At 47.1% G+C, this 13566-nt stretch overlaps 1 protein-coding gene across 1 annotated transcript in view; it reads left to right on the plus strand.

Annotated features, from left to right (window-relative positions):
• The window catches only part of LOC137536782 (zinc finger protein 850-like), a 182663-nt gene that overhangs the window by 69440 nt on the left and 99657 nt on the right, over positions 1 to 13566 (plus strand). Inside the window, exons 8-14 of the mRNA XM_068258985.1 lie at positions 1089 to 1187; positions 1702 to 1786; positions 2220 to 2317; positions 2408 to 2510; positions 6672 to 6767; positions 8296 to 8384; positions 12306 to 12405. Of these exons, the coding sequence (XP_068115086.1) occupies positions 1089 to 1187; positions 1702 to 1786; positions 2220 to 2317; positions 2408 to 2510; positions 6672 to 6767; positions 8296 to 8384; positions 12306 to 12405 (670 nt within the window). The remainder of the gene's footprint in view (positions 1 to 1088; positions 1188 to 1701; positions 1787 to 2219; positions 2318 to 2407; positions 2511 to 6671; positions 6768 to 8295; positions 8385 to 12305; positions 12406 to 13566) is intronic.

The raw sequence follows: 13566 nt of genomic DNA on the forward strand, positions 1-13566 counted from the left end.
TAGTGAGGACAGCCGACATTGGTAATGAAGGGGAAAGTGAAGCATTCACACAGCAGGGCACAGGGCTGTGCTCATAACTGTCTCTGTTAAGTTCCCCAGAGCTGATCCATGCTCTGTACACACGCTGCTGATCCATGCTCTGTACACACGCTGCTGATCCATGCTCTGTACACACGCTGCTGATCCATGCTCTGTACACACGCTGCTGATCCATGCTCTGTACACACGCTGCTGATCCATGCTCTGTACACACGCTGCTGATCCATGCTCTGTACACACGCTGCTGATCCATGCTCTGTACACACGCTGCTGATCCATGCTCTGTACACACGCTGCTGATCCATGCTCTGTACACACGCTGCTGATCCATGCTCTGTACACATGCTGCTGATCCATGCTCTGTACACACGCTGCTGATCCATGCTCGGCACACACGCTGCTGCTCCATGCTCTGTACACACGCTGCTGCTCCATGCTCTGTACACACGCTGCTGCTCCATGCTCTGTACACACGCTGCTGCTCCATGCTCTGTACACACGCTGCTGCTCCATCCAAAGTCAACTGTAGCAGGGAAAGAAAGGGGGCAGTTCTGTGAGCTGCAGGATGCCTGCAGATATTCTGGCGTCTCAACTTGTGCCTGTCCCCAGACACTGCACCGGCCCTGGGCTGAGGGGGGATTCTGGGCAGCTGTAATCCCCCCCCCCCCCCCCCCCCTGCGTTTGCCTATGCTCATGCAGGTACAGCATGGCCACGCTTGTGCCAAAAAAGGAGTGTGGCAGGGTCGCAGTCAGAGGACAGCGTAGGAAGCCTCTGGAGGATCCAATCTCTGAAGTTTGCACAGCAGTTATTTCAGGGTGACATACAATCTGGTTCATTCACCGAGGGAGAGGGGGGTTAATTTACCCATGCCACCGCCTGGATCTGATGCGCTCCACTTGCATTCCATGTCACTCCCGCGCTGTCTCCTTCAATCCTAAAGCTTGGGATCAACATGGAACACAAGTGGAGGCATTAGATTCAGGGGACATGGGTAAGTTAACCCCCCTTTCCCACGGTCAGCGCTGAATTAAATTTTGATTCTGAGTAGCTACCAGACAGGACAGAGGATGTGCAGGACAAGTGCGCAGCCGATGGAATCGGCTGTAAACAGAGACGGATGGTGAAGATGGCGCACATCGCTGGATCGGTAAGACCTGGGGGGGGGGGGGGGGGGGCATCTTACCAGACCTTTGGCTCTTTCCCAAAAATTTGGGGGAGAAAAGGTGCGTCTTATATGCCGAAAAATATGGTACCTTCAAAAGGAAATTTCTCCTAGTGTGACAAAGGCAGTAACAAACCGGTTTTGTAGGATGAAGAAGAGCAGGAAGTAGAAACACTGCAGATTTATTGTAGGATTTGTATTAGCTGTAACAAATAAACGTTTTTCTTTAAATGTTATTATGCTGTTGCGTATCTTTTAGAGCAGAAGAGAGGAAATTTGGAGATCAGGTCCGCTTTAAAGCTGCTAGGATAGTGGTAGCTAAAGTTTATAGTATAGGAATGCAGTTCCATTCAGTAAGCTGCTGTATTAGGGCGCTGACAGGCCTTCTCCCATTTATAAAGTTTTGCAAGTACTTCTTTACATAGTGTAGTTTTTCTTATTTTTGAATATGCTTTTAATGTCTTGTGTTGTAATTTTCTTTGATTCATTTCAGAACTGATTTGGGCCGAAGCATTCGGTGTGGGAAGCTTTTCTATCCTGGAACCGTACAAAGATGGAGAATCAGCTGCCCCTCATATCACTGAGTAAGAGAATAGCTTAGAGAACAGGATGGATCATAAGTGGCGTATCTGCAGGGGTACAGGCATTGCTCGTGCCATAGTCGCCACAGCGCTATGGGCGTCATGACTGCCTCCAACCAGATGAATAGTTAGGGATGGAACTCACCCGGTTGTGCCATCAGTTGCCATGGTGCTTGCTCCCGTTTCCATGGCACAGGCGCTGATCTCTTCAGCTATGCCTGATGCCATTTGCTCCCATGGGGGGCGCCATTGCACGTCACTGCAGACCCCTGATATTAGAGCTGCAGAATCAGGCCGACCCACTTCAATTTCAGTGTTTACCATGGGTGCTATTTTACCTAGATATGCCACTGTGGATCATTCACCTGAGTCCATACATCCTCTGATATAAAGACAAAGAAGCAATGTATTCAGCCAGCATTTTTATCTCATACAGATGGATCAGGTAACAGAACTTCGCCAGAGAGATGTACAAGTTCTCTTCATTCCCTGGTTTCTACACAGGAAGATCACAAGATCCAACAAGACTATAAGGTGCTGGGAAAAAAAGTATTTTAATAAGAAAAGTCTTGTTTTACTGCAAAGCGGATACAATACCAGTACACTGTATTATATTTTATCTAGGGTGAAGGCCTGATCATTGTAAAAGTTGAAAATGAAGAAGAGATGTGTGATGGGAGCGTTAAGCAGTTTGAAGAGAAGGGAATTCCAGCAGAGATCAGGACGGGTGAGGAATAAAAACTCAATACTGAAAAGTCTCGTTGTTCACTCACTACAACAATCTGTCTTCTTCTTCCTCTGTCAGTAAAAGTAATAGGGAGACAGTCCGTGGCCAGAGGTGTGTGGGGGGATTCAGGAACCATCAGCCCATTAGAATCTTGCTCTCCTCCTCACATGCTATCACTATAGTTGATCTTGGTGAACATGAGTGATCCAGCAAACCTAGTCAGAATTTTATTTTGTAATTTTGCGTAACTTGTGAAAGTTAGGCAAAATCAAGTTTTTATGCAAAGCCTTAATGGCAAAAATTATAAGAAATTTCACGGAAGCAAAATTATCCAGTATGATCAACAATGCTTCTAAAGCCTAGGACACACGGTAGAATTTTCCATCATGGAGAATCTGAGCAGAAATTTCATCGTGTGTAGACGTCCAAACTGTTCTTGATTAATAATGTGATCGATTTTCAGTTGATAACTATCCAGAATTGATCGCGTTATCAATCGGGATCTGGTTGGACCGTTCAGAAATTATCTGATCGATCCGCCGATCTAACAGAAAATTGTACTGTGTGAACCCAGCTTTACACAGTGCTTTACAAAGTCCATATTCATGTCTCTAACTGTCCCTTACAGTTAATAACTTAGTCTAATAACTTCTATAGCCAGGTTTCCTCCAACATCCCAAAAACATGACTGAGTACCCATAGAGCATGTAAACGCTTTGTAGATTGTGTCCTGGCCAGGAACAAAAGAAGAGACTGCTATCTGCTACATCACCATCAGCCCACAGCTCTAATTCACCAACATCTCAGCTGTTGTCACTGTATTCTAATACAACCCAGCAGACAGTTGTCAAACTCTCTAGTACGCTGGCCTCCAGCCAGAGGAAAGCTTCTGGATAGTAGAGTCTTACCGATCCATCCACAAGCCCACCATTCCATCCACAAGCCCACCATTTCTGTGCTGGGTCCCTCTGAACATATCCAACAAGAGCTTGGCCACGCTCCCCTCAGGGTATGAGCTTTGTGCTACTGTGCAGGTGCAGCTATATTGGCGTATGAGTAGTATGGCTGTGCTCGTACATGAAGAGGAGCGCATCTGCGAAGAAAGAGACTTTCCTCTACTTAACCTCCTTGGCGGTATGGACGAGCTCAGCTCGTCCATGACCACTGGAGGGCGCCGCTCAGGCCCCGCTGGGCTGATTCTCACCAGTTTTAAATTTTAGATCGCCGCCAGTGCGCCGCTACCCGCCGCGTAACGACCCCCGCCGAGACCCCTGCGCAGCCTGGCCAATCAGTGCCAGGCAGCGCTGAGGGGTGGGACGTCGATGACATCATCGCGATCGTCGTCATGGCGACGGGGGAAGTTCTTAAAGAGACTCTGTAACAAAAATTGCATCCTGTTTTTTATCATCCTACAAGTTCCAAAAGCTATTCTAATGTGTTCTGGCTTACTGCAGCACTTTATACTATCACCGTCTTTGTAATAAATCAACTTATCTCTCTCTTGTCAGACTTGTCAGCCCGTGTCTGGAAGGCTGCCAAGTTCTTCAGTGTTGTGGTTCTGTGATGCATCTCCCCCATCCAGGCCCCTCTCTGCACACTGCCTGTGTATTATTTAGATTAGAGCAGCTTCTCTCTTCTCTCTTATCTTTTACAAGCTGGATAAATCATCCTCTGAGCTGGCTGGGCTTTCACATACTGAGGAATTACATACAGGCACAGCTGTCTGCACTCTGCAGGAAGAAACAGCCTGACACTTCAGTGGAAGATAGCTGCAGGGGGAAAGAAACACACAAATGATCTCTTAAGATTCAAAAGGAAGGCTGTATACAGCCTGCTTGTGTATGGATGTATTTTCTATGTGTGGACATACTGTACATCAACCTACTTCCTGTTTTGGTGGCCATTTTGTTTGTTTACAAACAAACTTTTTAAAACTGTTTTTAACCACCTTTTAATGTGGCGAGGAGCGGCGAAATTGTGACAGAGGGTAATAGGAGATGTCCCCTAACGCACTGGTATGTTTACTTTTGTGCGATTTTAACAATACAGATTCTCTTTAAGGAAATCCCGTTCAGAACGGGATTTCCTTACGTGGGTACGCGCCGGCGGCGATCGAAGGTACGCGCCGGATGCCGCAAGGAGGGGGGTATCATGTAGCTAGCGCTAGGCTAGCTACATGATTTAAAAAAAAAATTTTTTAAACTGCTGCGCCGGTAATAGAACGCCAGGGTGGTTAAGTATCTAATTTTTTTTTTTTTAAACATATACTGTATACCAGTTTACAATACAAGTTAACAGAATCCTCTTCTCCTGTAAAGTTATACTGAAACTACCTGCCTGGTCTTCTTGTAAATCAGTCCTGGGGTTTCATGTCCTGCAACTTCCAGTACATAACACTGCCCCTCCTTTAGGCCAGAAACCCACTAGGAGCGATTTCTAATCGCTAGTGACTTGAAAAAGCTCTTGCTAATGCAATGCTAGGGAGATTTTTATAAAATCACATTGCTTAACCACCCTGGCGTTCTGATTAAATCGCCAGGGTGGCTGCGGGAGGGTTTTTTTTAAATAAAAAAAAAACTATTTCATGCAGCCAACTGAAAGTTGGCTGCATGAAAGCCCACTAGAGGGCGCTCCGGAGGCGATCTTCCGATCGCCTCCGGCGCCCAGAATAAACAAGGAAGGCCGCAATGAGCGGCCTTCCTTGTTTTGCTTACATCGTCGCCATAGCGACGAGCGGAGTGACGTCATCGACGTCAGCCGACGTCCTGACGTCAGCCGCCTCCGATCCAGCCCTTAGCGCTGGCCGGAACTTTTTGTTCCGGCTACGCTGGGCTCAGGCGGCTGGGGGGACCCTCTTTCGCCGCTGCTCGCGGCGAATCGCCGCAGAGCGGCGGCGATCAGGCAGCACACGCGGCTGGCAAAGTGCCGGCTGCGTGTGCTGCTTTTTATTTCATTAAAATCGGCCCAGCAGGGCCTGAGCGGCAGCCGCTGGCGGTGTTGGACGAGCTGAGCTCGTCCAGACCGCTCAGCTGGTTAAAGGGAACCAGAGACGAAGGGTAGTTGAAAAATGAAAAAAGATTTTATACATACCTGGGGCTTCCTCCAGCCCCATAAGCCTGGATCGCTCCCACGCCGCCATCCTCCGCTGCCTCAATCGCTGGTACCGGTTCCAGTAACTTCCGACGGACGCGACCAGTTGTACGCATGCGCAGGGGCTCCCTCCGGCTCTGTACGCATGCGCCTGCGCAGTACGGAGGGAGCGCACTGCGCTTGCGTCGACTGGCCGAAATTACGGGACCCGGTACCGGCGGACAGAGGCAGCGGAGGACGGCAGCGTGGGAGCGATCCAGGCTGATGGGGCTGGAGGAAGCCCCAGGTGTGTATAAATTGAATATTCTCTTCGTCTCTGGGTCTCTTTAAGTGGGATCACACCCATAGCATTACATTAGCAAGAGTTTTCATATCGCAAAGCGCTCAGAAAATCGCTCCTAGTGGGTTTCTGGCCTTACTGCAATGCAATACACAATATTGATCCGATTTCATCAGAAATCTGATTAAAATATCAATCACATTTCTAGCAGTGCTACTTTTTCTTTATGAATGCAGCTCAAGTACAGCTGATCCCAATCAATGATCACTATATTAAAAAAAAAAAACAATGAAAATTTTTTCATAATGTAATAATAAATCAACCCCGTGTGTTACCAGCTGCCTGCCTCACAAACTCTCTGATGTTTCTCATCAGGGGTGGAATGTGCAGCGACTACTGTCCAGCATGTCCTCTGACCTGAAGACAGCTGACTATTGGCGTTCGTGAACCAGCAGGTTGCAATTGAAACACAGGCTTGCAAAAAAAATGGTCATCACTGTGAACATCATCCCTATTGGCCAGCTGACCTCAGGTCACAAGCCATTAGGGAGAAGGACCGCTCAGTAGGCGGTAGCAGTGTTAGGGAGTCTAGCCCAAGGACTTCTTACTGAATAGGTGCTGGCTTACAGACAGGAAGAGCCAAGTTCCGAACACAGGACGCCTATGTCAGAAGCAGAGTACTGGGCACTGGGCATTAAGTCTGTCGCTGGTGAATCCATGCCATGGCAAATTCTATTCCTATGTCTCATACACCCCAGTACAGGTTATGTCACTCTCATCTTTATACACAGAACCCAGAGCAACTCAGAGAGATGTCAAAGCTGAGGAGTTGGAGGAACTATATGCGAGGGTTAAAGAAGAGGAATTTCCTGTACAAGTCAGAAAAGGTAAGTAATAAATACTAAAAAACAGAAAACTTTCACATGTCCCTTCTGGGGGCAGTGTTCATTGGCTGGCTGTGTTTTGTTATGTAACTAATAAGGTTCCACAAAACTGAACTGGTGTGTTAGGGCTCGAGAGGGTTAACTCACCCTGGTCATTGCTTCTTAACGCTGTGCTGCACACTGCACTCCATCCTCCCAAGTTCCTGATGTGAAAGTGGAAGTGTCAGGAAGATGGAGAGCAGTGTGCTGGGCATTAGCAGGAGGCAGCGGCATAGGTGAGTTAACATTTTTGTCACAGCTCGCATCCACTATCACGCCTGTTCCGTTTTGTAAACTTCAATCTCGCTCATGGTAAACTAAAAGATGCATAGTAGCCAATGCAGGAACCTTTACCAAAAGTATTAACAAGTTGAAGCTGCTTGTGACAGTCAAAGACTATGACATAGTGGGCGTAATGGAGACATGTTGAGATGGTGGTCATGACTTAAAGGGAACCAGAGAGGAAGGAAAATAAAAAAAATAGGAAAAGCTTTTATACATACCTGGGGCTTCCTCCAGCCCCATAAGCCTGGATCGCTCCCACGCCGCCATCCTCCGCTTCCTCTATCGCCGGTACCGGGTCCCGTCACTTCCGGCGGACGCGACCAATTTCCGCATCACAGGGGCTCCCTCCATATCCTTATGCATGCACCTGCGTAGAATGGAGCCGCACGCGTAAGGATATGAAGGGAGCCCCTGTGATGCGGAAAATTGGCCACGTGCTTACGTCGACTGGCCGAAACTACGGGACCCGGCACCTGCGGATAGAGGCAGTGGAGGACGGCGGCGTGGGAGCGATCCAGGCTTATGGGGCTGAAGGAAGCCCCAGGTATGTATAAAATATTTTCCCCCAACATCTCTGGTTCTCTTTAAAGTCATTTAGAGGAATGCAGTGTGTTTAGAAAGGGCAGATCAGATGGAAAAGGTGGAAAGGTCTATCTGTTAAAAACTCTGACTGTGTGGAATCTGTATCGATAAGTTCATAGCGTGGCATTGCAGTGGGATTTTACGGATGCATCATAAGGCAGAAAGTCACACTGCAATAGTAAGTCTATGCGATATTCAGAGTGCAGTGTGACCCAATGTCCTGCAGTATCCCAATGCACTCACTGCATGTGGTGCATTACCGCCTAATGCTTGCATTAACAGTTGCAGTAAAGCATATTTTTCATTGACTGCATGCTGCACTGCAAGCGGATAAAATGGCTGCATAACATTGTGATGTGACCTTTTTCATTCCATTGCGTTCCTGTTTATAAAAACTGCATTTTTCAACTAAAATTTTGCTGTGCATTATTCATATAACACATTGTTCTATTAAATCCATGTAATACTGTGCCTAAACTTGGGAACAAGCTGCAGGTCACATGACCAAATCCTACAACTTGGGTGCATACTCTGTTCTGTAACTACATCAAACCTACTACAGCTCTATATACTGTAATATGTAATACACTTTATAAACACATCATTTCAATAACACTTCTTTCAGGTGAACCTATTAAGAGAACCCCACCAAAGAGTCCTAGTCTTCTTTATTCCCAGGATTCCACGAAGGAAGATCACAAGACCTCACATTTGGTACGTACAACTGACAGTCTTCTTAAAGTGTATTAAAAGGGAGGTTAAATCTCCTTACAAACCAGCAGTACACATACAGTATATACCACTTTCCCTTCAAAAGGACCGTTTCCCTGGGTTAAAGGGAACCTGAAATGAAAGAAGTCTCAGTTTCCATACTTACCTGGGGCTTCCTTAAGGGAATTCCGATGCCAAATAGGAAACCTACTTTTTACTTACCTGGGGCTTCTCCTAACCACTTGCAGCCGTCTCAGTCCCTCGCTGCTGCCCTGGTCCTCCTCAGTGTCTGCAGGTGGGGTCTGCTCTTCTGTGCCTGCGCAGGCATCCCTGCCCACGCATCCACATTATCTGACTCGTAATGCTTCTGCGCACAACTACTGTGCAGGCGCAGTACGCGCCAGACGACATGTATGCACAAGTGCCTGCGCAGGCACAGAAGACCCGAGGAGGACCGGCGCTGTGGCGAGGGACTGAGATTGCTGCGAGGGGCTGGAAGTATCCCCAGGTTAGTAAAAAAGTCCTATTTGGTATCGGAAGACCCTTAAGCCCCCTCGAGGCTGCCCATTGGACTGCCCGGTAGCCTGGCCGACTCACTATTTGTTCCGCATGCACGGCACGGCCTGGTCGCACACACGCTGCCATCGCACAGCTGTGGCCAGGAGCGTTCTGCTCCTGCACAGTAACTACTGCGAAGGTGCTGAATGCTCCCTGCTACCGTAGCACGATGGGGGAGCGTGCATGGCTGGGCAGTGCATGCGTGACTCAGCCAATCTACCAGACAGTACAGTGGGGGACATGAGTGACTTGGGGAGACAGTGGAGGGCCGAGCGGCCTCAAGGGAGCTTAAGGAAGCCCCAGGTAAGTATAAAGCCTGACACTATAGGTATAAAGCCTTTTTGTCTCGGTACACTTTAAGAACAAGAAGCTCTTCCCCATGTTCAGTTCAGAGTGGGGCTTGACGTAATGGTGCCTCGTGGCTAAGTTTATAAATACAGTATTAAGGGGTCCGGTGGAGGAAGGGTCATGTGATGAGCCCTGGTGCTTGAAGGGGCTAGATGCTGCTGGCATTGTCTCTTCAATCATCTGAGAAAAACTTCAAGCAGCACAGTGTAGTCCTGGCTGCAATTAACAGGGCAAAATTCTGAAGCAAAAGACATCTAAAAGCTAAGAAGCCTGGTAAAGAACCCTTAATACCGCTATAAAAAAATTAAGGATAAAATGAAGTATTTACCTGTCCATTAGCCTGATTCACGTACTGCTGCCAATATTACTGGTACTGAATGCAGCAGAGTACCGAGCATTGTGCCATTAGCACGACCTGTGGAACATCAGTTATGTGAGTGTTGCTATGGTAACCTGCGTTAAATTACTTGTTTAACGTTCGTTACCATTACATCGATTAAATTACCCATGTACTGTGGGTCACTTTAATTGTGCAACGTGTAGTACGCTGGCATAAGTATCAGTAATATTGCTGTGCATTGCCTGAACACAGCAATATTATGTAGGTTCCTGCATGGGGTTAATTTACTACAATTTTACACATAAGGACATTATAGTGAACCCGAGGTAAAAATAAACTGACGGGATAAACAGTTTTATCTATCCTCTTTTTATTATTATTATTATTATTATTAATAATATATATATATATATATATATATATATATATATATATATATATATATATATATATATATATATAATTTTTTTTTTTTTTTTTTTTTTTTTTAAGATATCCCTCAGTTTTATTTTATGTTTGACTATATGAACTAATGACCTTTTGTATCTAACCCCTGAACTCAGAAGCTGGTCTCTTCCACACAAAAAAAGTATTATAGCTGTAATTCTTCTCCAGTGAGGGTTACGCTATAGTCAAACTGGGTCTCAACTGGAGAGAAACTGTCACTTGCATATCTGAATGTTCTGAATGTTAACTCTTTTAGGCTGCTTTCACAGTGGGACGTTACAGGCGCACGTTAGAGCAGCCTGTAATGCAGCCCAACTCACAGTAATGAAAAATCAATGGGCTGTTCACAGTGCCCAGGTTGCGTTACAGTGTAACGCTGCACGTTCAAAGAAAGTGCAGCATGCTGTGCGTTATACGCGGTTTTAGCCGCGTTAGACTGTTTGCACATGACCGCTATTGTACCTAGCCACATGGCAAATTAATATTCACTGCACTGTGTGACGTGCAGTGTTTACTTCCTGGAGCGGCCGCTTTGTGCAGCGATTTGCTGCCGGGACCACGTGATGTGGAGTGTTCTGATCATGTGGTCTCCACAGTCTTGCGTCCGTTTTCGTTCTACCAGTATCGAACGAAAACGGCGCACCAAGAGACGCATAATGCGTCTCTATGTAGCGTCCGAGTTTAGCACCACCATGCGTTGCGTTAGGGGAACGTTATGTGACCTTAACATCCCCTCTAACGCAACGGCTCTGTGTGAAAGAGGCCTTAGTCAGAAAAAAGGAACACAGCCTAGTTATTTGCATGCTTGGCACTTTACATACACATGTCTATCTCATCATGTGATATGTCATTATGGGTACACTTGAAAGAGGATCAATAGTGACATATAGTAGACATTATAAATGATTCAGGATATCTATTCTTACTTTAATTATCCTGGTTTCAGCATCAGAAACCCTTCTTATATCTATGTATTGCTGTATGTTAGTATGCCAGCCAGAGTATGAACTGGGTAAAACAGAAATCAAACTGCAGCCACTATCTTTGCGAGTACTATTGTGGCCCCCTCACTTTATTGTGATTTTTTTTTTTTCTCCTGTATTTATCAATGACACATTTGGTTTGATTTCCAGGATCGCTCAGCTGGAGGCATCCTGGCCATCAGTAATGCATAAACCATAGATTCTATTGGCTTGGAACCCATGAAAGGCTCCACTGAAATGGAACAGATAAAAGTGCATGTTTCGCTATACATCGCCAGGTGTCCCACTGCTTGGTGGGCGGGTCACTAAAACTGTTAATGAAATGAATATGCTGCGGTCCTGAAATGCAATGGCTAGTGAAGTCTTTTTCAAGCACTGTGGAAAATGCATAAGTCTTATTAACCCTTTCATGCACCATGCTGATCGGATGGGCAAAGTGAGAGGAAATCTTAGGGCCGGTTCACACTGACACTTTAAGGTAAATAGATCCGTTTCTGTTCCGTTACCGATCCGTTGGGCCTGTTCACAATGGCCTTTAGGTCAGCCCATTTCCAATCCATTACAGAGCCTGCGGTCATCCCCCAGCTGCTTCTGCACACACTCTCCCGCCTGGGGGAGACCACGCGCTGCTATTTCCAGACTTGGCTGTTGCTGCTAGTCCCCACCCACTGCCGAGGGAAAAGGTTGAGCTTACTGTGCAGTGCATGGCAGAGTCTTCCAGATGCAGAACTGCTGCTTGGCCAGGTGAAGTCAGGTGCCGGACGGGCACTCGGTGAGCACAGCTGGTAGTGGTACACTACAGGTTTTGGGGAGGCGTGCTGCAAATAGTGACCTGCCGGCTGTATGTCAACCTGCTTGCGGTGGTGGCAAAGGTCCCATTTCATAGGCAGTGTGTTGTTCAAGTTCCATTTTTCATTGCCCCCAAATTTAGTGCTTTAGCTTCCGTTTGGCGGGGCTCAGTAGTCCGGAAAAATTGTTGCAGAACCAACTTTGCGGTCCGTTAAGCGGATCATGCGGAACGGATCCGTTCTAACAGACCAATGTGAATGGATATATAGGTTAACCTTGGATCCGTTTGCATCTGTTAGGATCCGTTCCGTTAAGATCCGCGAACAGACCGTTTTTTCCGCCAGTGTGAACCGGGACTTACAGAGACAAAGACAACAGTAACATACTTACATCAGCTCTAACGTTTCTCTGCTCTGTCTTTCCAGTAATGTACTATTTGTATTATGTTGTGTTATTCAGGATTCACATCTGGTCATTGTTAAAGAGGAAGTAGGAGAGGTGAAGGTGGGGCAAAATGAGCAATGTAAAAAGGAGGATATTTCTGCAGAAATTGGCAAAGGTGAGTAATAAACACTCAATGCAGAGGTTAATTGCACATTGTTCAGCCACAACCACAATCTCCTCTGTTACTCCTCCAGTGTCATCCAAAAGTAATGAGGCGACTACATGTGTCCAGTGTGGGGAGTAAGTAGTTATATCAGCCCCTTTAGACTGTAGCTGGCCATGTCATCAGAGGTGTAACTAGAGGGGAGCTAGAGTTGTGTACTACTTCACTCTCTCTGATAAAGGTGTCCTTCCTACAGATCAGGTGTTTTTGTGGCTACACTTGCTATGGATGTGAGGATTATGATGGCCACACTTGTTTTAGGACCCTTGTGTCATGGGCCCCCAGGCTGTGAGGGTCACCAGAGGTAAGCAAAGGAAAGGGTGTGACTGTTGCAGGGCCCCATCAAAGTTTCGCTGGGGCTACCATGATTTGTAGATATGCCCTGGCATGTTACATTATGTACACTTACTTCTTAAGATGGCCATACACTGGTCGATTTGCCATCAGATTCGAACAGATAGATCCCTCTCTGATCGAATCTGATCAGAGAGGGATCGTATGGCCACCTTTACTGCAAAAAAGATTGTGAATCGATTTCAGCCTAAACAATCTGTGGAGCTGCCGCCCCCCCCCCCCTCCCCTCCTTCATACATTACCTGTTCCGGCCGGCGCGAGTCCCCTGGTCCCCGCTGTCGTCTTCTCTGCTCCGGGCTCCAGACCGTTACTGCAGCTACTGAACTTCCTGTCCAGGGGAAGTTTAAACAGTAGAGGGCGCTCTACTGTTTAAACTTCCTGCCGGGACAGGAAGTTCTGTGTAGCTGCAGCCTGTCCGGAACCCAGCGCGGAAAGAAGACAGCGGGGACCAGGGGACTTGCGCCGGCCGGAACAGGTAATGTATACCCGCTGTATTGCGTCGGTCGTCGGGCATTCAAACGCCGCTATTGACGCACCCCCGACCCGCCGGCGATCGAGAAAAATCTTCCGCACGGACGGATCGACGGAAACGATCGATTTCGGACGGAAATCGATCATTCTGTCAGCGGTGTGCGTGGCGATTTCACAGCCGATTCGATCACTGTGATCGAATCGGCCGTATATCGGCGAGAAAATCGTAAAATGTATGGGCCCCTTTAGTGCTTTATTACAGGCCTGTAATGCATTAGAGGCCTGCAA

Source organism: Hyperolius riggenbachi, chromosome 10, assembly GCF_040937935.1.
Source record: "Hyperolius riggenbachi isolate aHypRig1 chromosome 10, aHypRig1.pri, whole genome shotgun sequence".
NCBI classification, from domain to species: domain Eukaryota; kingdom Metazoa; phylum Chordata; class Amphibia; order Anura; family Hyperoliidae; genus Hyperolius; species Hyperolius riggenbachi.